This window comes from Leptonotus elevatus, chromosome 4 (assembly GCF_054856555.1).
Source record: "Leptonotus elevatus isolate MCC_2025b chromosome 4, RoL_Lele_1.0, whole genome shotgun sequence".
NCBI lineage: Eukaryota > Metazoa > Chordata > Actinopteri > Syngnathiformes > Syngnathidae > Leptonotus > Leptonotus elevatus.
The window spans coordinates 12,267,981-12,293,882 of record NC_141242.1 but is presented as its reverse complement, the minus strand read 5'-3'; the positions used below and the strand labels follow the sequence as shown (position 1 = coordinate 12,293,882).

Here is a 25,902-nt window from a genome sequence, read left to right as displayed (position 1 = left end):
TCACCCCCACGACACAACAGTTGGCCTCTCGCTGTATCAAATTCATCTTTTTATGCCCCATGTCTACTCGCAAATCCGTGTAAGCCCCCCACACATGCTCACCAAGGCATTACTGACACCCAGGAAATATTAGATCGGGTGGTGGTGGTCAGTTCTCCATGTTGGAAGTCAAGTAGCCTTTTGTGCACTAACTAATGTCAGCTTGTCTTTAAAACGTCAAGGATTGTCATTCAGATTTGAGAAAACCACGCCTTGTCACACATGCAAAATAACAATGGATGAAGCAGAGAGATTTACGTTTTCAAGCCCAGAAATAGTCACCAAATTTGCGCATAATTACGAGCAGTGGCCCAGTGTTTTTCCTCATGGAAAATACTTTCCGCCTGAGAAATGTTGGTCTGTGTACAGTATAGTTTGGAAGAAAGAGGCCAAAGGTCATCAAAGTGTGGGACCAGGCAGGACCGGGAGGGGGGGGGGGGGGGGGGGGTTTAATTATTTTTAACAGCTTTTACACTCTGGAGGTGTTTTAACGTTGTGGTTCATGCAGTCGCGGTACAACGATAATGTTACTGTTTTTCTGTAGCTGCTCATGTTAAGTTGTCAAATAATGTATTGAATTGATTTTCAGCAACCTACTAATCAACGTTCAGACTTTATTAATCCAAAGCAAGAACCCAAAAGTGTCATTAATCTTCCTCTGCAACTCCACAAAAATCTTTTTTTCATTTTTTTTTTTAAAGAAAATTGACTATTTATTTTTGGACATCACCTCTAAAGATTGCTTTAAAAAAAAAGTGTCTCTTTGATGGCAGCATAACAGCTAAATGGTGATTCCCCATGTTTACTTTGAATTCTGAACACCACTAATTGATATATGTCTGCAGTCCTCAGACCCCTATCGGGGTTATATTCAATTAGCATAAAAAAAAAAAAGGTATTCAGGAGCAAGTAGTGATTATAGGTTAGGTACACGAAAAATAATCCATGGGTGTGAAAGGGTGTTGGTCTGTAAATGCCCTGCGATTGACCAGCGATTACTGTATCCAACTTCTCTTACCGAAAGTCAGCCGGTACAGGCTAGGATCCATGCAGCTCAACCGCAACCCTACCTAAGACAAGCTAAAGGACAAAAAGTTGTTTTTTTAATGACATTTTTTGTATGTAAACGCTCCATAAATTACCACCCAAAACCCGCATTCACTCAATTATGTGTCAGACCGACTTAAAAATTCCACAGAAACCAAACTTGAGGTCTCGCCCTATGAGCGCTAACAGCTGTTCGCAAACATCAAACGTAACCAGCGTGCACATCACAAGAAAAATCAACTAAAAGATGCTCACAAATCAACGGCCTTTCGCAAAAGCATCTCAGAATTTTGCGTGAAATATAAGAAGGGGTGCGCGCACAGGCTCTTGGCACGCCACGCGACGGCCAAAACCGGATTTGTGAGTCACGCCGTCGACCTCCCAGCTGCTCGCCCGCACGCTTGCTGGCGCAAGAAGCGCCATTGAGCAGAATGTCGATCAGCCGCCATAAGGAGCACATTTGACTGGGATTTATTGGCCCGGAAGATGTGTTGGGCATGTGATTACATGTGTTCGGATTCAAAAGAATACCACGGGAAACGGGAGGGGGGCGGGGCATGCCAGGCTGAGTACATCATTGCAGTCAGAGAACAATACATGTTAATAAACAATGATGGAGGGGAACAAGGGTCCACACATACATTTTATTGTACATCGAGGCAAAGTGGAGACTGTAGACACTGTAGTGTCCAAATCTGTAGACACAGAGACGGGTACGTTTGTTGTTGAATGGGCGGCAGTGGTCAACAAATTAAAAGTTGCTACTGTATATTGCTATATGGTAGCATATAAATCGTTAGCATGTTAGCATTAGACTTTTAAAGTAGTATTTTGATAGATTTTCTATCTATCTATCTATCTATCTATCTATCTATCTATCTATCTATCTATCTATCTATCTATCTATCTATCTATCTATCTATCTATCTATCTATCTATCTATCTATCTATCTATCTATCTATCTATCCATCCATCCATCCATCCATCCATCCATCCATCCATCCATCCATCCATCCATCCATCCATCCATCCATCCATCCATCCATCCATCCATCCATCCATCCAGTATATTGCTAAATGATAGCATATACATCGTTAGCATGTTAGCATTAGACTTTTAAAGTAGTATTTTGATAGATTATCTATCTCTCTATCTATCCATCCATCCATCCATCTATTAGCTAGCTAGCTAGAGTAGTACGTGAACCCTATGCAGCTAAGTTGTCTTGCTACATAAGCATCCTAACTGTTGAAATATTAACACTACTGTGTCCACACAGCCTAATTAGCCTTTTGAAATACTGTTGAACTAATGCAACTAAAATGTATTTGAAAATTCTTTGCTTTTATTACTAGTGTTGCTATCCTGCTATATGTTCTCATCCCAAGTATTAGCAAGTTAGCATTGTTTTCCAGTCTCAATATACTTTTTAAGTAGTTCATGACCACAAAATCTTTAGTGATATACTTAGCATTTTATTGAGTATCAATAACCTTTTAAAATAGGACAAGTACTACTAAATAAGCTTGATGTGAAGTTGTTTTCTGGCCTAATTTTTTTTATAGTATCTTGCTTAGCTATCCTGCTAAATGTTAGCGTATTGACTGTTTGAATGTTAGCCTTGTGTCCAGTCTCTTTCTTATAATCTTTCTGAGAAATCTTTCTTGATCTGCTTTATTAATTTTTTTACGACCCATGTGGCTACCTCACTTCAGGTTTTGGATCGACTTTAGACTTCAATAAACGAAGTGCGCATCTCGGGAGCGCGGTGCATTATGGGTAGGCCGGCTGGTAGCCTGCTACCAACTTGTCATTGAAAACTAATGGAGTCTAACGGGGGAAGCGCTGATTTGGACCATTTCAACCATTGGAAAGTTGATGTTTTTTATTGAATCTATTTTAAACATGAATAGCATGTCGTTACTGACTGCCCTCACACGCCTATTGAAGTGCTTATTATTTGACTGAATGCGTGCACTTGGACCGAGGACACAACACCGGGACGCGATCAAGAGACGGGTAGGAGCTTTCTTCACTGAAGGGGTCAATTGGGGCTAGAAGCAGGTTCTTAAATGACTGTCACTCCATTAGTTTGGTTACGCGTACGTCCGCTAGCAAGCTTCGTGATGCTTCCGTCTGTTCCCTCGCTTTCAGGATATTGACAAAATAAATGTGTTTAAAAATAATACATTTTAGCCTCTTTGACGTCCGTTTGGTCTTCTCGAACATTGCAATGGTGTTGTCGTTTTGTCACTTAAGGCTGAAAGTCATTTCAACAATTCTTGCAAACCCAGCTTATCTCCATGGCAGCCAGAAACAAAATACAACATTATTTTGAACAAGGAGCTTATCTATTTGAGTGATAAAAGTACTTTTAAAGGCATTTTTTTCCCTAATTGAGGTCAACTTGGAACCAGAGTGGCTTTCAAAGAGAAGAAGCCAGGCCACACAGTGAGGCCTCCCTGTGTGTTTCACTGATGCTTCCCAAGATAGACGTCACATAGCCAAAGCAAAAACCAAGTGTTGTCAGCTCCCCCCGTCACACCTTTACACCTCTCTCATCTTGCACTTTTGTGGCACGGCTTCACTGACACGCCGTTATCCCCCGCATAAATCCACAAACGCAACAAGGCCGACGAGGATCTTTTTCTCTCAAAAACAAAAGCTTCAAACTACACGCACACAAAAGTATACTGGCGATCTGAAACAACCTGCCAGGTTCTAAGTTTTGCATGCGTACACACAAGATGCTTATTAACTCATTCACTGCCATTGACGGCTATAGACGTCAAAAATTCATTTGAACTATTTCTATTTGTTTAACATTTTTGCCGCTTTTGTTAACAAGAGTATGAAAACCTAGATTAAAAAAAATTGTATTTAGAACAGATATAAAATTTGTGATTAATCGTGAGTTAAATAGTGAAGTCATGCGATTAATTACGATTCAAATTGTAATCGCCTGATGCCTCTAATTTTTAATAATCTTTTTATTTTCTTTAAATCGTGTCAGCCGATTTAATTTTTTGATGGTAATTAACTGCATGACTTCACTAGTTAACTCACGATTAATCACAAATTGTATATCTGTTCTAAATGTACAATAAAAAAATATCTAGGTTTTCATGCTCTTGTTAACAAAAGCGGCAAAAAATAAACTAATAGAAATAGTTCAAATGAATTTTTGACGTATATAGCCGTCAATGGCAGTTAAAGCATGAGTTGGAATTTTTCTTCCTTGCGTGGATGGGTAATTTGGCCGATTTAAGCGTTTTTTATTAGAGAGCTGGTGGAAATGATAGAGCAGCTTTAAAAGCTTTAAAAAGCACAGGCCCACCTGACTGGACTTTGGAGTCGACAGCTGATCCGTCATATAAAGTTCCCGAGTACTTCACCTGCATTTAATAAGTGCATCCCAAGTAAAGACAAAGTGAATTCCACCTGGCGACAAATAAAAGAGTGCACAACATCCTGACTGCTTTAATCACAGCAGCACGTACGCTAACATAACAGTGGACTTTTCAATGCACTTTTACAAGCAGCCTGCAACTTTTGTCAAGTGAACCCCCCCCCCCCCCCCGATAAGAGATGGAGAAAAATAACAGCAGTTTCTCAAAGAAAAAGTTTTAAGTAGAATCGTGCCGTGTATATGTGCGTGTGTGTAGTTTGATTGTGACAAGAATTTCTTTATATATATATATATATATATATATATATTAAAAAATATACATGTTTACAAGGAAAAAGTCAAGAATTTCATAAATACTTTTAAAGAGTTATTATTATGAAAATGGTCTTAATCTTTTCTCTAAACAAAGGGAACTAATTACATGTGTTATTAAAACAACCACGTGGCTGTGGCTGCACTCTAAAAATAGTTGGGTCAATAACAACCCAATATGGGTCAGAAAGGGACAAAACAACTGTTTAATTTTTAACCTAAACAGTTGGGTAAAATCAATAACCCACAAAACAACCCATTTGTTTGAGTTCAATTGTACATTCAAGCAACCCAGTTTTGGGGTTGTTTTATGGGTTAAATGAATAACCCAAAAAGTTAGGTCGGTCGCTTTTTCACACATATTGGGTTATTTTTGACCCAACTGTTTTTAGAGCTTTAGATAATTCCATTTAGCTTAATGCTAACAGACAATGTAAAACACCACGGGCATCCATTTGTTGCAGACAATACACATGTGCATGGATATATTTCTTATTATTTCTATTACTGCAACTTACTGAGAAGTAAAAACAAAACAAGATACTGGGAAGTTGTGACCTGTCTGAATGTAGACATATGTCGTTATATACTGCCCCCAGGTGGCCAAGGCCAGGCTCGCACTCCATTCTTTTTAATGATGCCATTGCTGTTGTTTTTATGAAGAACAATATTATAGAGTGATATTTCACTTAGGCTGGAATTAGGATTAATGGTCACAGAATCTCAAGGCATCACATCTAAACACACCCGTTGCAAGAGATTGAAAACTCTTTCAAACCTTGAGTTTGTCCATCGACCTCATTTGCATCCCTCATCTTGGCTGGATATTTTTTTTAACGTTTCTTCAGATAAACAAAATGTCGAGCAAGAATGCTAACCGCTTTCCGCCGACAAATCTGATTTCAAACAGCCTGCGGCGTCCGCTAACGTCTGATTTTCTGATTTGCTCGGTACATTCCGCAGACTTGGCATCCGGCGAGACGGCGAACCATCTGACGTGGGCACAAATACTTTCCACGGGTAATTGACCCCTTTTTTTTTTTTTTTTTCCCGCACGCCGCCATCAAAAGGGTCGAGCCCCGCGTAGACGGCGACGGCCTCCGATTAAACACGTCTCAGCGCCAATCTGCAGAATGCGTATGAGATGTGTTTCATTTAAAGAAAGCGCACGTCCGGAAGTGATGTGGCGCGCCAACTTCTTCAAGAAGCGTCGTGGAGCTTTGCTCTCCCAAAGCGATGCGTGCGCCGTGCGGAGGGCGCGCCAGCGACAAAAGATGACATTGCGTGTTGGTTTTATGCCAGCGCGCTCAGGGGGCCTCCATTATGAGACTGTCGCACAGCATTAGGCCAGACTGCAGACACGTTCATGTGCGGATTAACATTCACCCATTGCAGATAATAGCTAATCCGTTCCTCTGTTGATTTTTTTTTTTGCAGTTGCTCCTTTTAACAACTTTCTTGCAAGCGAGCACATTTTCAGCACGAGAATGTCGAAAATGTACGAAGCCAGAACGAAGAATAGTGTTTGATGTAGATAATCAGTTTACGACGCCAAGTATGAAATATATGCAACATCAACTTTATGTTACTGCAACCATCAACAAATAAGACTGGAAATGCTAAAATTGTACCACTCCTTTTTGTGCGGGTCCTATAAAGGGAAGATAAAAACTGATGGGTGCAGTCAGAGTAAAGCAGTCAGGACTCTTCGTACTCATCTGAGCATTGATGGAGCATGCATGATGTAGAAAAAGCTTTAATATGACCTTTTTGCACTTTTAATGCAATTAAAGCAGTATTTCTTTAGTTGGATTATTACAAAAAAAATTCAGATTTTTTTCTCCAAGAAAAAGCCATAAAAAAAATCAAGTGTTAGAATATAGAAAGTAAAAAACAGATAAAAAAAAAAAGCAAAGTAAAAAAAAAAGACGCCATATATACAGTATATATTCTCGAAATATATTTTTTTCCGAAGACAATATCTTTGGTATGTTCATTATATTGCTATATTTTCAGAAGATTTAATATTATGAGGTTACATTTGTCATATTTTTAAGCCAAAGTTGTAAAATTATGAGTTTTAAGACATGCATTATTTTGGTGTACTGTATATGTTTTATTAAAAAGGTTTCTTTCAAAAATAGGTTGTGAAATTATGAAAATTAATTTCATTAAAATTTCAGCTTAATAATAATAAAAAACTGTTTTTTCCTTCAAAAATCTTATACCAGATGATGTCAGAATCAGTTGAAAAATGTTTAGATTTTTGTGAGGACATCATCATTTAAACATCAAATTAAAACACACACGGAAACATTTATTATATGTATGTTTATAATTAAAACATCAATTTACAGACATGGCCTGTGGAGATTCTTATGACATTATGATGACAACCACATTTTCTCGATGTCTCGTTGGGAGTTGTTACTTCCTGCGGGACATCATAAAACATCAACATTCTTTCGTGGACGTTGTGTGAGGACAATTTACGTCCCTGGAAATTGATTTCAAATCTTGGTGTACAGATTTACATCGAAGGGAGAGAAAAAAATAATACGAGTGAATAATCTCCTTCATGCAGGTCGTTTCATTATTCATTCTCAGGGCATTCAATCAACCGGAACTGGACTATCCGAGAAGGCTTCAGCACGAGGCCACTTGTAGAACTGGTGAAACCTGCTCGGGCGACAACCCAATCGTCTTCGCAGACAACCAGAACAGTCCAGTTGCGATGGAGTCATTTCCCAGAGGGAGAAAAATAATCATTGAAACTTGAAAGACGTTCACATGTTTGTTGTCTGGGGGTTCTTGGTCCTGGGCTTTGGCACTGGTGAGGGGTCTTTTGCAGCAGCTTGTTCCAGCTGTGCACGCTTTTCACTGGGCGTCGAAGCACTCGGGTGACAAATTCTGAGTAGAGCTTCTGGAAACTGGGTAGGAACGTCTGCGGGGTTCATGGTCTCGTAATCTGGACTACTGAGCTCAGATGCCGGCTGCCTTACGGAAGCCATTCTGAAGTTTCCTTTTCCCGAAACGTGGGTATCGGTTTTGCTGCGGCGTCGGCGGCACAAAACGGCGACGACGACGAGCAGAAGAAGAAAGAGAGCCGCTTCACCCGCCAGCACGGCGATGATCCTTTTGGATGTCAAACAAAGCAGAGTTGACGGCGCCGCTGGTGAAGTCACGAGCAGATTTTTACAGGCCGGGCGAACAGAGTCACTCTTTTCCGTGCTGAATCTGTTTTTGACCCTGCAAGCGAAATTATTCTCTCGATCCAGGGATACGTTCAAAGTCTGCTTGGCCGCGCCCGATAGCGTCACGTCATCGACGATCCACGAGAAGGACAAATCGTGAGGATTGGCCACGTGGCAGCTGAGATTGACGGACCCGATTTTCAGGTCGCAGACGTAACCGAGCCGCGGTTGCGGCGCCTTGTCCACGGTGCAGAGACGGCGGGTCCACATGGTCACCAGGGTGCGGTTGGGATGGCGCACGGTGGCCTGGTACCAGCCCCCGCTGGAGAGCTTCAGGCTCCTCAGCAGAAGGGAGCCGGTCTTGGAGACGTCCTCCGGCTTGCCGACGGACACTCGCGTTTGCTCCCGGTGGAAAACGACGGTGCCGTTGTGAGTCCAGCTCAGCGCGTCCGTGTTGGCCAGAGAGTTGTAAACAAACGGAAGCTCGGTGGTCTGGCCCACCGCGGCGTACAAGTCACACGCGTCCTTGTCGAAGGAGGAGATGGCAAAGGATCCACGCAGAAACATGGATATGATCATGGCGGCATACATGGCTCGAGAGGCCCCAAATACGAAGAACGGGATCGAAACAAATAAGAAGCAGTGCAAGAGGCTCCGCGTTCTGTCATGAAGTGATCATTGTGTGCCCGAAAGAAGTGAATCTTCGAGAGGAAGGAACTCGTGTTGGTCAAGTCTACTTTCAGTTCTCAGAAGACGGCAGCAAGTGTTGCGACATTTACAGGCTAAAAATTCATGTCTTTGTTTGGGAGGCACGTGATACATTACTTAAGATCTGGTCTTTTTATTTTATTTTATTTTTTACAAATCTTGTTTCAATTGTTGATTGAAAGTGATCAACACAGTAAAAAAAAAAGTGTTCAAATTTCAGGGTTACATATTTGGGAGTTGATTTTTTAAATTGACACTAGTATTTTTGACTCTCTACAAGAGTTAAATATTTAGTTTGTATTGATATTTTGAGTGTTAAAAAGTACAACACTATATTGTGTAATAATTTGACACTACAGTCTAGTGTAAGATCAAAATCAACACTGAGAGGTGTTACTGTTGACTAGTGTTAAATCACATCTACCATCACAGTTGTTTTAACTTCATTTCAGTGTAAAAAAAACAACACTTTCAAAAGTGTTGTTTTAGCAATATTAAGAGTGGACCAATATAGACACTTTTGAAGTCTTAAATGAAACTTTTAATGATGTTTAGTGTTGAATTATGGATTTTTCTTTTTTCTTTTTTTTGTACCCCACTTTCCTAAAATAAATAATAAACAGTGCAAGTGTGTGCTGTGATAGCTTGATGAACTTAGCAACAATAACTCAGGGCAGGGAATGGGTCTTTGTTGCTTTTGGTTGTGACTTTTGGCTTGTCCGCACAATCCACCCATTTTGTATCCGGGCTTGGAACTGTCATTGTAATGGGGACTGACAGGCAGTCGAACCTGAGACATCTGCATGAAAGTGTGGCGGATGTACCACTACACTACTGTGTTTTTGGGTCTTAGTGACATTTTAAGATTTAAAAAAATCAAAGCATTAAAGTGACTTAAAAAAAGAAACCGACGCATCTTCCGAATTCCCGAACACGGTAAACTCGACTTGCCCGGGCACGAAAATCAAGACGCCCTTGTTTTAACGGCAATCAAATATGCTTTGTCTATGAAAATTAAGCCCATAATTTCAACTAATTCTGGTTTACAACCTATTTTTTTATGAGGTAAATATCTGAGATGGCTTAAATCAGTCATCACATTCAAAGCAATTTTCAATAAACCCTCCGGCAGTGTTTCCCGTAAAGCAAACGCGTTGCAAACTTGCAAGAATATCTTTATCGCTCCATAACTGATGACGTCTCACAATGCTGACAGCAACGAATCGGGCTAAAGTGGAATGAGTTCATTTGTTCTGGCGAGCATCTTTCTCTAATTTCCCACAATTAGCGGTGATTCACAACAACTCTCTGTGACTCTCAACACCTGTTTCCATTTGCTTCACCGCCATTACACGTTTTACTTCCCTCAGGGAGCCGATGCATGTAAAATGTCAGCTATGTCTGCGGGGGGGGGGGGGGCCCAATGCAATGAATTCCTCTTTGCGAATGTTGTAAAAGATGAATGACATTGTGTCGAATTTCTTCGCCAACTGGCAAATAGCGTAAGAACAACGTGTTGCCAGAGAAGAACACGCTCCTGTTTTATGTTATATAATTAACATGTGACATAAGTTTCTTCACCTTAACGAGAGTGATTTCACAAGTCAGCATTTTTTTTTTAAATGTTGGCCTTTGTGTAAACTTTGAGGCGATATTAGATTTTGACAATATGATAACTGTGAGCAAAAATGATATTAAATGATATTAAATCTACAGCTCTAAAATGACATTTATTTAAATATTTAGATCAATAAAAACTCCCCCCCCCCCCCCACACACATGAACACAAGAAATTTTATTTTTCAGTAAAATATTGACTATTTGGTACATAAGAAATGCGTATGATGCTAACTTAAAATAAACGTTAACGTTCTTCTTTTGGTGTAATTCTTCTTAGTAAGTCACAGAGTCCCATTACTGGTGAGCTATTTTTAGAACTGTTCGCCAAGATGTAGAAAAGAACAAATTAAGGCAATTCACTTCAAAGAGGCGGTTTTACTCAACTCTGCAAGCAATCAAGCAATATATATATATATATATATATATATATATATATATATATATATATATATATATATATATATATTAGTGGCCTTTTGAAAGGCACGGTATTTTGCAATCAGCCACTTTTCCTGTGTTATTTTTGTACCATTTTAAACACTTTTTAACTCTTATGTACTGTACATTTAATTGAATCTAAATTCAAGTGCAGTGTTAATGTTAAAGCGGTTATGGACTACAACAAGAAATAAAAGGTGAATATTTAGAGCACTCACCGAATCGCACTGAGAACAGGAAGAAAAAAAAGAGGGAACGGGGGGGGGGAGCACCCTTTCATCCCTAAAGACCATCCAAACACTCCGAGTCACGTCTGGTGGAGGCGTCTCTCAAGCATCCTGCTGTCACAGCGCTACGCGTCCATCTGCGGCCCCCTAAATTACACATCAGCCAGGCAGACGGACTCCCCAGGACAGATTACCAATGAACCCGCAGACGGGCTCTTTGGACCTCTGCCCAATTAAAAGGGCACATCGTTGGTTGGATATTTGGCACAGAGGCAGAGCGGTCGTACCCGAGCCACTAATCCTGGCCACTCTTAAATGTATTTACTTAGCAGTTGCAGTAAGCTCATTAGAAATTCCCTGGTCCCATTTAGCAATTATGAGTTGATCTGCTTAAATTTTGGGTTTCCCCTTAGCTTCCAATTAGAGATTATTTGAGGGGGGAAAAGTGTTTTTTGAATGCATTCGGCTCGTCATTAGACTGTTTTCATTTGACGTTCGGCTTAGTCCCTGCCAGTCAGGGGTCACCACAGCGAGTAACTCGCATATGTTTGACACAGTTTTAAGACTATTTGAGTCTGTAATACTCTTTTGAAAATTCTAGCTTGTTGTTATTCTCCTAATGTGTAAATTACAAATTGGCATTGCTCAAATTCAATGGCCACTTCAGCAAAAATAATTGAAATGGAAGAGGCGTTTGATGGACTATTTTTATTTGCGTATCGAAAAATTTTAATTATTGAAATAGTTTTAAAATATTATTATTGTTATTATTTTATTTATATTTTGACGTTTTTTTCCCTATATTTGGTACAATTTCTTATTTTTTCTTCATTATTATTATTACTATTATTAATTCATTAGATATTATCTTTATTTTATTTGAATCGATAGAGTCGATAAAATGCATACAGAATAAATAAATTTTGATTTAGTATTCATTTTATTTCATTTTCATCATTAATATTAGCAATTCGACTTATTTTTAACTGAGTCCACACACAAATATCGACTTTATCTCCATCATTCTTCATGTCTTATTTTTTCCAGAGCTAAGAAACTCGGATGCTAATTAGCGAACCGACAGGCTTCGCGTTTTATCTCCCTCTGTTGGTCGTTCTCATTTTTCTTTTTTCTCGGACGGGTTGTGACCGTGAAGACAAATTCCTCGTGTGTTTTTGCATACTTGGCCCAAAAAATCGGTTTCAGATTTTGATGATTAATGTTATTTACAGTATTTTCATTTGTGTCTATGCTTGGTGCAAAAATAAATATGTATTTATTTAGATGAGGTAATTATTTTTGGCATCGTTTTGTAAATAAACTCTTGGAAATAAAATAATAATAAAATGCCCCAAAATTAACATTTGAGGCGTCAGTTAAGGCCAACCTCACTTGACTTAATTAATTTGTTGCAGACATCAAAGGAATACTCTGTGTGCTTGCATCTTTTAATTTTTTTCCCCCTTTGGATGTTTCAACTTTTTCTTCTTGTTTTTTATTTTCCTGTAGTCTGCATGCCCTGTGGCGCCATGATGCCTCGCACAGGTCAGTCAAGGTACTACAATAGACATCTGGTTTGGCAGGGAAGGACTACGAATGTCAGTGTTTATTATATTAAGTATTCCATGTTTTACTTTTAACATTACATTAGTGCCTAATTCGGTTTCATGCGGGCGTGACAGCGTGGTTCGAAATGAGGTGCAGGTTATAGGAAGTGAATGAGAACATTCAAAACTACTGGCGTGTATATGGGATGACATTATGGACGAGATGTCTATCTCCCACACGAGTACGGAAACAACCATTTGTCATGCATCCCCTCTCCCACTACTCCCCCAAAATGGCCGAAGAGAGAAAAAACAGACCTTTGTTTTTGTTTTTTTGACAGAGTTCAAGAGATCACCGTTGATATTTCCTCTTGCATTACACGCTTCTCTAAACTGTCTGGAAGGAGGAGGAGGAGGAATAAGAGGGTGGGGGTGGGGGGGGGGCGCTTCAAATGCAACGTTGGGCCGAGGGCTTATCGTGGTTGCCGTCAGCGAGGAGGAACGGGCTTCTGTCATCTCGGTCATGCTCGGAACCGGCTGCTTTTGGTCACCGAGGCACAATATCTAAGAGGCCGGGCCGAGCGGCGGTCTTTGATGTGTACGGGGAGGCGCTGCACGGCGGGCGATCACTCATTTCCATCTCCGCTGAGAACCAAAACTCCCGTCGGTCGGCTGGAGTTCAAGTTGAAACAAATGAGACTCAGCGTTCTTGTTTATTTTCACGTTTTATGAATGCCGGGAATCGGCTCGTTACTCTAACCCGTACATATTGTTCATTTTCAGAATTTTCCGCATCAATTTCAGCCTCAGCCAAGAATATCCTCATCATCAAACGAGATTTTTTATTTTTTTTTAAACAATGTTTTAATAGCCTGTCTGACATTAATAAATGGATGATTAATCGATGTATTGTTTCAGATTCGGTGTCTGTTTCAAGTCACCATCCGACGTCCGGATGACTTCGGTTCTTTGTTTTGTTGATGATGCTTGTACGATCGTTTTGTTGAACTGAAAATATCAGCAAATGCTTTAGTATATTTATGGTTTAGTGAGCAATCAAGTAGCCCCCAAAGACCACATGAGTTGCCTACAGGCCTGTTCTAAATATAGCTCACCGGTGAGGGGACATTGTGATTTTCTTGGAATGTCGTACAAGGTCATGTAAACACTCTCACAGATTTAAAGAAATAGAGTGTTGCATATTGATATTTATGCTTTCCATGATCAGTGTCTTCACACTAATGCATATTATTAACAATAGTACACAATAATGACACTATTAAAGATAATTTGAGCAAATGTGTAATTTCAGAAGTGGGTATCAAACTGGTAGCCCTTTATGTTAATCAGAAGAAGCATTTGTCGGTTTCAAAAAGTCACCCTTAAGTATTTCTTGACAATATGAGACCTGACTAGTCTGAACACGACATTCTGATTTAATATTACATTTGTGGAATATGAGTTATGAAGCAAAATCCAGCCCTTTTTATCCATCTCAGAGGGCGGCCATTTTGCCACTTGCTGTCGACTGAAGATGACGTCATTGTTGCTCAGCTCTCAAGTAACAACCAATCACAGCTCAACTTCAGAAAACAGGTAAGCTGTGATTGGCCGTTGCCTGAGCCCTCAGCAACAATGATGTCATCTTCAGTCGACAGCAAGTGGCAAAATGGCCGCCACCTGAGATGGATAAAAACGGCTGGATTTTGCTTCATAACTCATATTCCACTAACACAATATCAACCAGAATACCATATTTAGACTAATGGGGCTGCATAGAACAGATTATTGTCCCCCTCCAAAATGGGTCACTTCCTCTTTAAGTTTTTCTCGCTTAAAGCTAATACTAGCACATAATGGGAAATACCAGAGTGCTAACAAATAGTATGTAGCCCTTTAGCAACCATTTAAAAAACAAAACAAAACAATGCATCAACACATGTAGATAGTTAATATAACAATACTGGCATGCATATATTCTTTATCCTGTGCACAAAACAACACCTAATATTACTGCTGAGGAGTTGTGACGTCTCCTCTGCTCTATTTGAATGAGTTCTTAAAAGTGTAAATGGCAACACACATCAGACTTAAGTTCAAATGGTCTTGTTATTGTTCATGCACTGCTTATACTCTTGTGAAGGCTAAATGTCTGTTTCCTGCCCGGGTTGCTGCAATTGGCGCTTTCAATCGTCTCCGTTGTCTGACGCATCTTTTTGTTTGTTTGATGTTGACAATAAAAACAAGCTTACTTCCAAAAAATTGATCTGAATCTGACCGAGCCTGAAAGCGATACGTTTGAGGTTCGCTGGCGATAAGCTCGTGACGGTTCGCCGTTTGAGAGGAGACGGCCTCATGGGTGCGGCGTCAGCTGATTGGATCTACATAAACAACAATAAATTCCCCGGGAAAAAAACAACAAAAAAAACGATGAGCCAAAAAGGAAAGCAGTCATTTTCCTTTCTCTGTTTGCAGTTTGTATGGAGCTGCACGAGCTCTCGTCACGTCGGACCTCATTAGATTGCGCAGCTGTACCTAATGATGTGTCCGCGCTCTCGTCTCAGATGTGGAATATTCTCATTAAACTTGGCTTAAAAAAACCAGCTGCGCCTCATAAATGTTTTATCACCGAGACCTTCGCGTGGCCTCATGTAGGGAAGGTCTTATCTCTGCTGGAACACAAATCCAGTCAGCACAGACCAACAATCCCTTTTGGCTCGTCCGTGACACTCATTTGAAAGTCGCTTTCGGAGCACCCTGCTAATAACAGCAGTCGGCAAAAGCGGATGATATTTTGAACAAAGGAAGGACGAATGCCTAAAAGTAGCGCAGGAAACTGTGAAAAACGTGCTGCATTAAACGCATCAGTTGGAACAAGAACGGGATGTATCATGTGTTTACTTTTAAGATGTTCAATTCTAGCCGAGAGGAGACTCCGGGCAGCAAGACAACGGCGACTGTGTCGTATAATCCTTCATGGCGACAGGTTAAAGTTTGCATTTGTGTATATTTTGGTCAGTTTTCATTTAATTTGAAAGGAAACTGAGACTGCAGCTTAGTGGAGACTGTGGAGTAGTTTAATTACGTGCATGCTAACATTAGCTTACCTGTCGCAGGGACTCCACAGTTTCCATTGTCTTGCCGCCCTTCGTCTCTTCTCAGATTTGTCGTCATGATGCCCATATTTGTGTCTCGCTTAATGCAGCACATTTTTCGTTACGTTGTTTAGAGAAATAGTCAAGTGACGTCCAGATCTCTATTCCGTAGTCTCCACTTGGTTGCAGTGCACTGTTTTCATTCAGTCCCAAGACTCTTCTATGATAAAGTCCAAAATGGAAAAAATAAGTGCATGTGCTAATATAAACGTTCCCTGTTGCTGTGCCTTAGGTTAAGATATTGCAGAATTTGGGTCCACAGTCTCCACTTTGCTGCAGTGCTCCATTTTTTAAGCAGTGCCCCATTTCCTCAAATGACCCCAAAAAAACAACAACAACACAAACACATGCTAATGTTAGCCAACCAGTTGCTGTGCTGTAGTGTTGGATATTACAGTATTATGTTCCACAGTCTCTCACTTTGCTGCCCTTAGTCTCATCTAGAATAAAATCCAAAAATGACAAAAACTGAACAAATTAAAATTAAGCAAAATTAAGTTCTTGCATTGACACTTTTAGTATTCTACTCCACAACTTCTACTTTGCTGCTGGGATTCTTTTGAATTTTTTCGTTTGCTGCCTTCAGTCTCATCTCAAAAACCAGAAATGTGGAGAATGAACCTACTCCAAAACAATGCTTTTTTTCAGCATCAAGTATAACAGCCAATGTTTGGCCTGCTCCCAAACTCCAAATGGGAAGACACCCGCCTACAAATAACAGATTGTCAGCGCAATTGTAAATCTTATGAACGGAGACTTGGAGGGGGAAAAAAATGAAACTCGGTCTGCCCCTGACAGGAATGCAGCGTTGTCAACGATAAGAGTGAGATGTTGCTGTAAAGCAGTAAAACTTGGACGTGCCACAGAGGCCTCTCAACCTCTGATGCTCTCATGATATGCCTTCACTCTCACTCTCCGCTTGAAGAGCGTTTCTTACAAATTCAGTACATTTGCCAATGTGCAGCAATACATTCGAAATAGAGGTGCAATGATTAACGGACAACTAATCGATGATCAAATTAATCCAGCATTTGACCTTTTTGTTTTATTAATTGTGCTAGTTACGCCGTTTGGATGATTACCGGTAAATCCATTTTTCACAGATGTCTGGCTGCAACCGTGTTAAAGTGGAGAACGTCCAACTTTGAACGTCAAAATAGCAGGTAAGTTAATAAGTGTCTGGACTCTGCAGAGAAAATTAACTCGCTAAACAGAACCAGAACCATGAATGAATTAACCTCCGTTATGTCAGGCAGGAGGAGTGGCCTATAAGGTTAAAAGTATATGGATGTAGTATCAAATATTTATATCAGTAATATCAGGTCCTGAGTTTTGATTTTGAACTTGAAGTCTACACAAAACCAAACCAGTAACTTCATCAAAATGTATTTGTTGATTCATCAGTTATCAAAAATAATCATTAGTTAGTTACAGCCCAAAGTAAGAACTTGTAAACTGCAACTACATTGCGATTGCGTTCCAAAAGCTCCCTTGTAAAATTTGGATTAGTTTCAGCGGCTCCAAATGAAATTCTGAATGGAAACCTTATCTGCCATATATAGTCAAAAACAAAGAGTTACAAAAAAATAATCTAATCCCTGTCTAATCTGGAAAAATAATAAAATTGGGGCCAGCAAAATGTGTTATATGACCCGATCTCGGCGTCAACTCCGGCCGGCCAAGTATAGCTTAGCAAGCGCAGGTAACGCAGAGTTCAGGGGTAATCTGGGGATATCAAACTTCTTATAAACGCTCAGTGAGCCGTGTTTGTGCTAACATTCCCAAAAGTCTTGATCAAATAGAAACCGATGGCTCCAAAATCAGCCTAAAGCCACTGGAAGTAAATTGCTGTTTTTCCTTTGGCGAGCGAAAAAGTCCTCGCAACGCAATCAAATGATGTTTGCAAAACGGATACCGAAGCGTTGGTTCCTTGGACGCGATGTTGTGGCCCGTGGTGATGGGCCTTGCGAGATGTGAAATTCAATATTGAGGGAAGAAGAAGAATTCAGCAGCGAGACAGCGATGAAATCGCAGCGCAAATGCAGGAAAGATGTTGAAGGGAACAACATGCGAGGGTGAGAACACGTCGTCCCACAAAAATACATTCCCAATTGACTTGAGTCCAACAAGTTGTCAACACTTTCCTTTGGCGAGCTTCACGGGAAGATAATGCAAGAATCAACATCTGCTCGCAAATGTGGAAGCGTCTCTACTATGCCTGACGTCGTCTTGGACGCTGCAGTATTAGACTCCACAAAAAATATGCTAACGTTAGCTTACCATTGTCAGTGGATTCTTAGCCGTGGACGCTGAAGTCTCCACTTTGGTGCAGCGTTCCGTTGTCTTGCTGCCTTTCGTCTCCTTTAGTTTCGCTGGGTTTCAAAGCAAACATGGTGAACGTGCATTTAGCTGTTATGCTGCACGCAAATGGAATAAGATGTCAACAGAAGTGAAGTCATTCCCAAGTGTAAATGCTTTTAAATCCGGGTTAAAAACAAATTTGATTACTTTTGACCTTTGATTAAAGTCTTTCAAGCATTTAAAATCAATTTCACTTAGCTTTTAAATGAATTTAAATCTTTTGTTAGTAAATGCATTTAAATGTTGTTAATGTATGTTCTATTAGTAATTCTTAGTAAGGTACTTGTGTTGGCATTTCCTTGCCTTGGAATGTCCAGCTGTTTGTTTGTAAATGCTTTTAGTTTAGGTGTTGTGCTTTTGGTTGTGTGATGCAGATTGACCTGCCAAATGTGCTATAAAATGAAATACAACTGCCATGCCTTGCTTTTAAAATAAAACCCCAAACTAGTGTTACAACCCAATCGCCAAAGATTTGAAAGTTAACTTTTTAGCTGAAATTGTTACATAGCTATACTCTCATTACAATTGTATTTATGTTTTCTTTATATCCATGCTGTTGCACTTAGTTTGCAACCAGGGTTACAATAGTTTTGGATTTTTCATTATAGTTACTTTTTATTCCAGTTTGACTCTTTTTTTTAATTCAGTAAGTTGTAATTCGTTTTTGGGGCAGGTTTGTTAGTTTTTGTTTTTTAAATGTTTTATTTTATTTATTTTTTTAAATCTTAATTTTAGTATTAGTATTAGTTTTAGTTTTCTTATGTATGGAGTATTTGTTTTTAAGTACATACAGCTAAAATGAATTAACAAAGAATGTTTTCACTCTATTTTCAGTTAGTTTTAGTGAGTTATTTAAATGTAAGGTATAGATTCTGTTAGCTCATTTGCTCCTAAAAACGTATAAATATGTTTTATTTTAAATATTTTGAATATTACCATGCTCCCAAATACATATTTATACATTTTTTATGTTTTTTTTTTTAATGCTATAGCATACAGTAGGCCTCTGAACTGAAGATAATGCTTGAAACAATGGAAGTTATTATAAAAACGGTCAGAAGGTGGCAGCCGAGTATAAGGGATCAACCAGGGCCATGTTGCAAAAAAGCTCTTTCGCCACTGTTTTAAACAGATTTGTGAATAATGATGAAACTTAGCTATATGCTAATGCTAATTGCTGCAAAACGGAAAAAGATAGAAATATACTTTTTTTTTATCCTGATGAAAGAAGAGACTCTAATCTTTCTTTTGGTTGTTTTTATAGCAATAGAACACAATGTTCTGTGGGCCTTGCAAAATCATATCCAGTAAAACAGCCAGGAGCGAAGGGGGTTGCTTTAGTGAAAAAGGCTGAGTTAATATAATTTTTATAGTTTTATATTATTTTGTTAAAGAAAACGATGTTTATATATATATTTTTTTTTTCATAAGATTTCATTGATTATAATAACATTGTTTAGCGACACAGCAAACACGTTTGCCTTTCCGTAAACATGACAATTACCGGAATTTGGTAATGCTACTCTGATTATTTTTGTGTAGTTACTGGCTTCAGTTTTTTAGCCCTGTCAGCATTGGTGGCAAGTGTGGTCAAGCAGGGTAAAAAATAGCATTTGTTTACATACTGCATTTCCCGTCAGTCATCAGACTCTCTACTGTGAGTGAAAACTGCTGTGCCACACAGTGCCGGAGACTTGCATAAGACACACACGCAGTAATACAAAACGAACGCGACATCTGGAACGCAACACAGCTGGCGGCACTTTAAGATCAGTCGGCTCCACTTTGCAACGAGCTAACGTCGTCGCTCAAAACATGCGATCAGATAGCGACGTTTTCCCCTCTTTCCGCCCTCAGCGACCGCACTGTCCCGACCCGTCGGAGCGAGACCGAGTTTCCGGCGTAACAGTGACCCGACCCGAGGCGCTCTAATAAAAGCCAAATGTTATCAGGCTTTGAAGGGAAGCCATCCTTTGTGTGACCCCTGTTCACAGGTACGTCGGCCCCGCTCTGACCTTGCGAACGTCGGGTAAGCAAACCCCAATTGACTTCAGCAACGGGGTCGAGAGGCCGCGGCCGACCAGAGGAGGTCGAAGGTCGGCCTGTTGATTTGGTGCGTCAGTTTAGATTGTCACAGCGGAGACGACCAAAGAGAACCCTTGGGAATGAAAGCTTTTATTTATTTTTTTCTTCTCGCTAACAAGGCTCAAACGTGCCCGTGACCTTTTTGGCAAAGTCATTATGCGTGTAACTGTTACTTAAAACTAATCACAACAATGAAGTCATACAAGGTGATCAAGGGAACACTGAAAAAGGATGACATGGATCCTCTTTCTTATGAACTTGAATCAGTTACCGATGTGGTTCTCAAACGTAGTAGGCTACCACATAAAAAAAAACGACTTAGCTCTCCAATAGCAGGCCTTATTAAAAAGAAAAGAAAAAAAAGAGACAGAGGTTATAAGCTAATGAAACGGTTGGCACATTAACGCTGTGCTTATATTAAAATTAATGATTGTATTCAAATGTATTCCACAATAGTTAATTAACACTTGTACCTTGTGCACAGTCGAAAATTACAACGGCACTCGGGTATTAAACAAACAAACAAAAAAAATGCACCTATACCTATATAAGGATTCAATTAACATAGTCTGCACTTTCATAATTGTAATAATAATAATAATAATAATAATAATAACAACAATAGCACTTATTAATAAAATAAAAATGGAACCAAAATAAATATTTGAAAATAATTCCGCATTAAATTTTCAATACAACTGAACTGTATTTAACTGTACTGGATAAAATAAAATAAAATTCTCCTTTGAAGAAATCTTTTCATGGTTGATGTCCCAATTATCATACACACATCCGCACAATACAGTTATGTCCACATAGTTGTAACTCTCAATATTGTCATTTTACAGCTATTAACATTTACATTAACACATCGTATTTCAAATGTAAACTCCCTAGAACAATAACCCTGGGGCTACGCCAAAGCAAAAATAAAATAAAAAATGCATAAACCATTGCAGAGTACGTACAGTTTGAACATTTATTCACGTACCACTAGAGGGAGCTCATGTACCACAAACAGTACGCATACGACACTTCGGAACTACTGGGTTTACGGTGTTTCTGTATCGCACTCTAAAGACAGCTAAAAGCCTTGAAAAGTAAGTTACGTCACACAATTTAGTAGTAAAACTGAACAGTATTCGTATTGGCGGTCCAAGTTTTCTTCTTTTCGCGGCACAACCTGAATTTTTTCGCAAGTCTGGGTATGCTGTCGTTCAACGTTACTTTGAGTATGTGAAAAAGATTATGCTTTGTTTGGTAAATGATATGACCTTTGAACTTGGCCCTTGATCGATCAACACGCCACACTTGGACCACGTACAGTACGGCGCGTCCGCACCTTGACACTCTTCCTGTCGCCCCCGTGAGAATGAATGGCTCTTTATATCACCTGAGAAAGAGACAGCGTGACTCATCTGTCCTCGGTGGGATTACACGTGCTCATAACAGACCACTCAGCCATACCGCGCATTCCGCTGATACCCGTCGACGGGGCGCAGCGCACATGAAAGTGTTGCCGGTGAAATATTGCGGCAGTTTGGAGGGAGGATCAAGCTGTTGTACAATGAGATATGGTGTTGATGTTAGTACGGTCAAGGGTGGAGAGGAATCCAATCACTTAGGGTACGCTCTAATTTTTTCATTATTTTGCTAGACACGCTCGTCGTCTGTGCCACATTTGTTTCTAGTTAATAGTCATATCAAAATATCATAAATAAACTCAATTTGATAACTAAAGGGTTATTCTTTGCTTTGCTGTTGTCGTCTTTCATCCCGTTTCCGTCATCCGTTGTCGAGTCCCGCCACAACCTTTTAAAAGGCTTGAAAAGCCAGCTCTTTTTTTTTTATTTATTACCCATCTGACCTCAGTTAGGTCCCCGCTTGACAAAGGACCTCTGAGGATTAGCAGCAGCCCCAAGTGCAATTGAATATTTTGATGCTACAGAGCTCAGGCCAAAAACAACTAAACAAAAAAACGTTTTGTTTACAATATTTTCACAGAAAACTGAGGCCAGTTATAACTCCATCGAGGCTTGGGTTAATTGTGCATTGAGCAAAGCGCAGCGGAACAAATCCAGTTAGCCAATTTACTTAGATTTTTGCCGAATCACTTATTTTTCTCTTCCTTGAAGGCTGAGAAGGCATTAGTACTAACAAGGTTGCATATATTCTTCTCTTAACACTCTAGAAACTAACTCGGAGGATCTGTTAACACCACTTGATTTAATACATAAATGCAAGTTTTTAAAATGCAATTAATTGATCTAGATAAACTTTATAATTTGCTAACACTATTTTTTGAGTGTAGATTAAATAATAATAATGGTAATACACCAACTTGATTTAGCATGTCATGTAGACTCAAAATTCATGTTGGTAAAACTTAATAAACTATTTTTCTCCACTTTTTGATGATTTGAATACTCCCACAATGCCTTTCACCATGTTCAAGCTGCAAATACCAGATGTTCCTTTCTGTTTGTATTTGCGTATTGACTTAATGATGACTAATGTTAGGAATCAGTGGATTTTCTATTTATATTGTATTCTTTTATTATTCGTTAGTTTTACAGGTTAAGATGGAGGCAACTGATTTGTTGTGGCAACCCCTGAAGGGAAAAGCCGAAAGGAAAAGAAGAAGAAGTTTTACATTAAAACACATGCGTGAGGGTCGCACCATTACTAAAAAGTGTCTGCTGTTCACATGAGTGTTGTCAATTTTCACTCTCAACTGCACCCCACACTACAGGCAGTGGAGTGCCTCTGCTAATGTTGTTGTAATTTGCTTCCGTGTATGGAACCCCCGCTTTTACCTGTATGTAGAAGTGCATGTCAGAGTAACTAATGGAAGCTTTTTAATTGCCATTTCAGTTTGACTACTTGTTTGAAGAAAGTTAGGTGACAAAGCTTTAGGGCAAGAAGCTAAAGTAGCCTAGCGTATACAATACTTAAAAGCTAAAGTAGCTTAGCCTTCTTCAAAGTGGAAAAGTCAGTTGTCTAACTTGTTATAAGGCATTTTTTTTGAGTTGCCAACTTAAAAATGTGTCCTTATGATAACAGATATTAAGTAAGAAGTAATTGATCATATTTTATTAAAGAGGAAAAGCTATTTCATTCAAAATAATATTATTTGTTGTTTCAACACCATTCAAATAAGTTGTCACAACTTAGAAAGACTAATGTAAACTGTTGCGTATATTTTTGTTGTTGTTGAGGCTAAATATTTCTTTATTTTATTTTTTATTTTTTTTGTTAGTTTTTTCTTTCTTTCAAAAAGATCCTCAGTATTGTTCATTCGGTAATGTCATCATCATTGCTCTTTTTCTTTTCTTTTTTGTATGTGGGTGAGTATATATTTCTGTTTAGAGTGTACTATTTAAAATATGTCTGTGATCAAACTAAACTTTTAAACCGTTACAAGAATGAGCAAAGTCAAACAAAAACAGATTTAAAATATTTGGTCTGTTATGACAAACGGCCACTGAGGAGGTCAGTTTGATGTTTGCAAACAGAGTAGGAGAGTGATGGGGAGGGATTGCTGGCCTTCCTCTGGTCCTTAACATGAAGGTGTAAGTATTAACTTTGCCTGGCTAATCCGAATGCCTTAGAGAATAGAGATTAAGACTTTAACCCCGTCCCGGAGCAGAAAAGGCCTTTGGCCGGCGTCTCTCTCTGCTGGAGCTCTTCTTGCAGTCATTGTCCCGTCACCAAGGCCAGCTGCCTGCGTCCTCGGGATGGAAAGATGAATAAGACTGCCAGCCAAGCGTCTGTACCCTGGTTGCTGAGGGGCCTGTCCTAGTGTAATTCACCGCATCCGGACGCTGCAAGGATCCAACCGCGGGAGTGAAAATGGCAAGCGAACGCAAACGAAAGAAAATCCCCAAATGGGAAGTATGGTGATGTGGTTAGTATAGTTTGTATTCGTTCTCAAGCAAAGGTGGCAAATCCAGATCCAGAAATTAAAAACCCTGGCAAAGTCAAGGCAGGAGCACCTGTGGCTTCAGCCAAACTGTGGCAGGGTTTTTAATTTCTGGATCTGGATTTGCCACATCTCATCTCAAGACACTTTACACATTGAGCAGTTCAAGAACCACACTCCCATACATGGCAACGGAGGCAAGGAAAAACTCTCTCTAAAGAAAAAAAAAAACCTTGAACAGACCCCAGACTATATGGGGCAACCATTTGTCTTGGCTAGTAGTAAAGTTGAGATAGAGAGATAGAGTGCCAGAGAAAATGAGTAACAACGGAAGGGACCAAAGAAGCCTTCTCTGCATACTCTGTAAATGAGATGAGAAATTGTCCAAAGGTGTGAATTCAAGTCTGCATTCTATCCACCGCTACACCTGCACTTTTTTACAAGAAACGAGCAGGCCTCAGCTTGGACTCTTCCTGAAGTGTTGGGGTCGGCGAACCTGCCCGCCAGCCACACAGCTGCAGCGCAGCCCCGTCACTCACTTAACACCATGTCTGTATCGTTGCGATTCACCCCCCTCGATTCAAGTGATGCGGAACCCGTGGCGGGCTTCCAAGAGAGAGATCAAAAGATGCTCGCTGATAAGAGCGTGAGGTCACGTTGACGAGCTAGCAAAACTAATTGTCCTAACCTCCACTCCTACACTTGGCATGAGCCTGCACCCCTCAGGTTCAACGGCGGGCCAAGAAAATAGTGCCGAGAGAAAAAGGTAAAGCAGCGGAATTCTCGCAAACAGATGTCAGGAGAGAAAAAAAATATTTCACGTAAGGTTTTGGCGGTCTACCCTGCGATCACGCGATGCCTGTCAAAGAACTCATTGATGCGGCAAGGGCCGAGATAACAGTCGGTTGTCTGGAATGGTACTTGGCAGAGGGGGCAAAAGTACTCACACTCTAGTCCAGGGGTGGGCAAACTCGGTCCTGCAGGTTTTGGATGTTTCTTTTCTCCAACACAGCTGATATATGATCAGCTCATCAGCAAGTTCTGCATAAACCTGTTAACCATCCTGTTGCTTGAAATCAGCTTGTGTTGGAAGAGAGAAACCTCTAAAACCTGCAGGACTCCGGCCCTCGAGGACCGAGTTTGCCCGCTCTTGCTCTAGTCTTTACTTAAGTAAAAGTACAAAAATATATTCTGTTAGAAGTATTAGTACTCTGCTGTGATTCACAGCCGAGTGTGAAGCGGTTGGGATGAAGATCAGCACCTCCAATTCGAGACCATGGTCCTCAGTCGGAAAAGGGTGAAGTGCCTTCTCTGAGTCGGGGATGAGATCCTGCCCCAGGTGGTGGAGTTCAAGTATCTTGAGGTCTTGTTGACGAGTGAGGAGAGGACGGAGTGGGAGATCGACAGGCGGACTCTGTATCGATCTGTTGTGGTGAAGATGGAGTCGAAAGGCGAAGCTCTAGATTTACCGGTCGATCTAAGCTCCTACCCTCACCTATGGACTGTGGGTGACTGAAAGAACAAGATCCCGGATACAAGCGGCCGAAATTAGTTTACTTCCGCAGGGTGTCCGGGCTCTCCTTTAGAGATAGAGTGAGAAGTGCGGTGATCCGAGAGGGACTCAGAGTCGAGCCGCTGCTCCTCCGCATTGAGAGGAACCAGTTAAGGATGCCTCCTGGACGGCTCCCCGGAGAGATGTTCCGGGCATGTCCCACCGGCGGGAGGCCCCGGGGATGACCCAGGACATGCTGGGGAGACTATGTCTCTCGGGTTGCTTGGGAACGCCTTGGTATCCCGCCGGAGGATCTGGTTGAAGTGGCTGGGGAGAGGGAAGTC

At 40.2% G+C, this 25,902-nt stretch overlaps 1 protein-coding gene across 1 annotated transcript; it reads right to left on the bottom strand.

The window, feature by feature from the left end:
* Nucleotides 1-7,155: 7,155 nt before the first annotated feature.
* LOC147175555 (uncharacterized) lies at nt 7,156-8,716 on the bottom strand. The gene has a single exon (XM_086074060.1). The coding sequence runs from the start codon at nt 8,592-8,594 to the stop codon at nt 7,596-7,598; it is 999 nt and encodes a 332-aa protein (XP_085930186.1). The 5' UTR covers nt 8,595-8,716; the 3' UTR covers nt 7,156-7,595.
* Between the last annotated feature and the right edge of the window lie 17,186 nt (nt 8,717-25,902).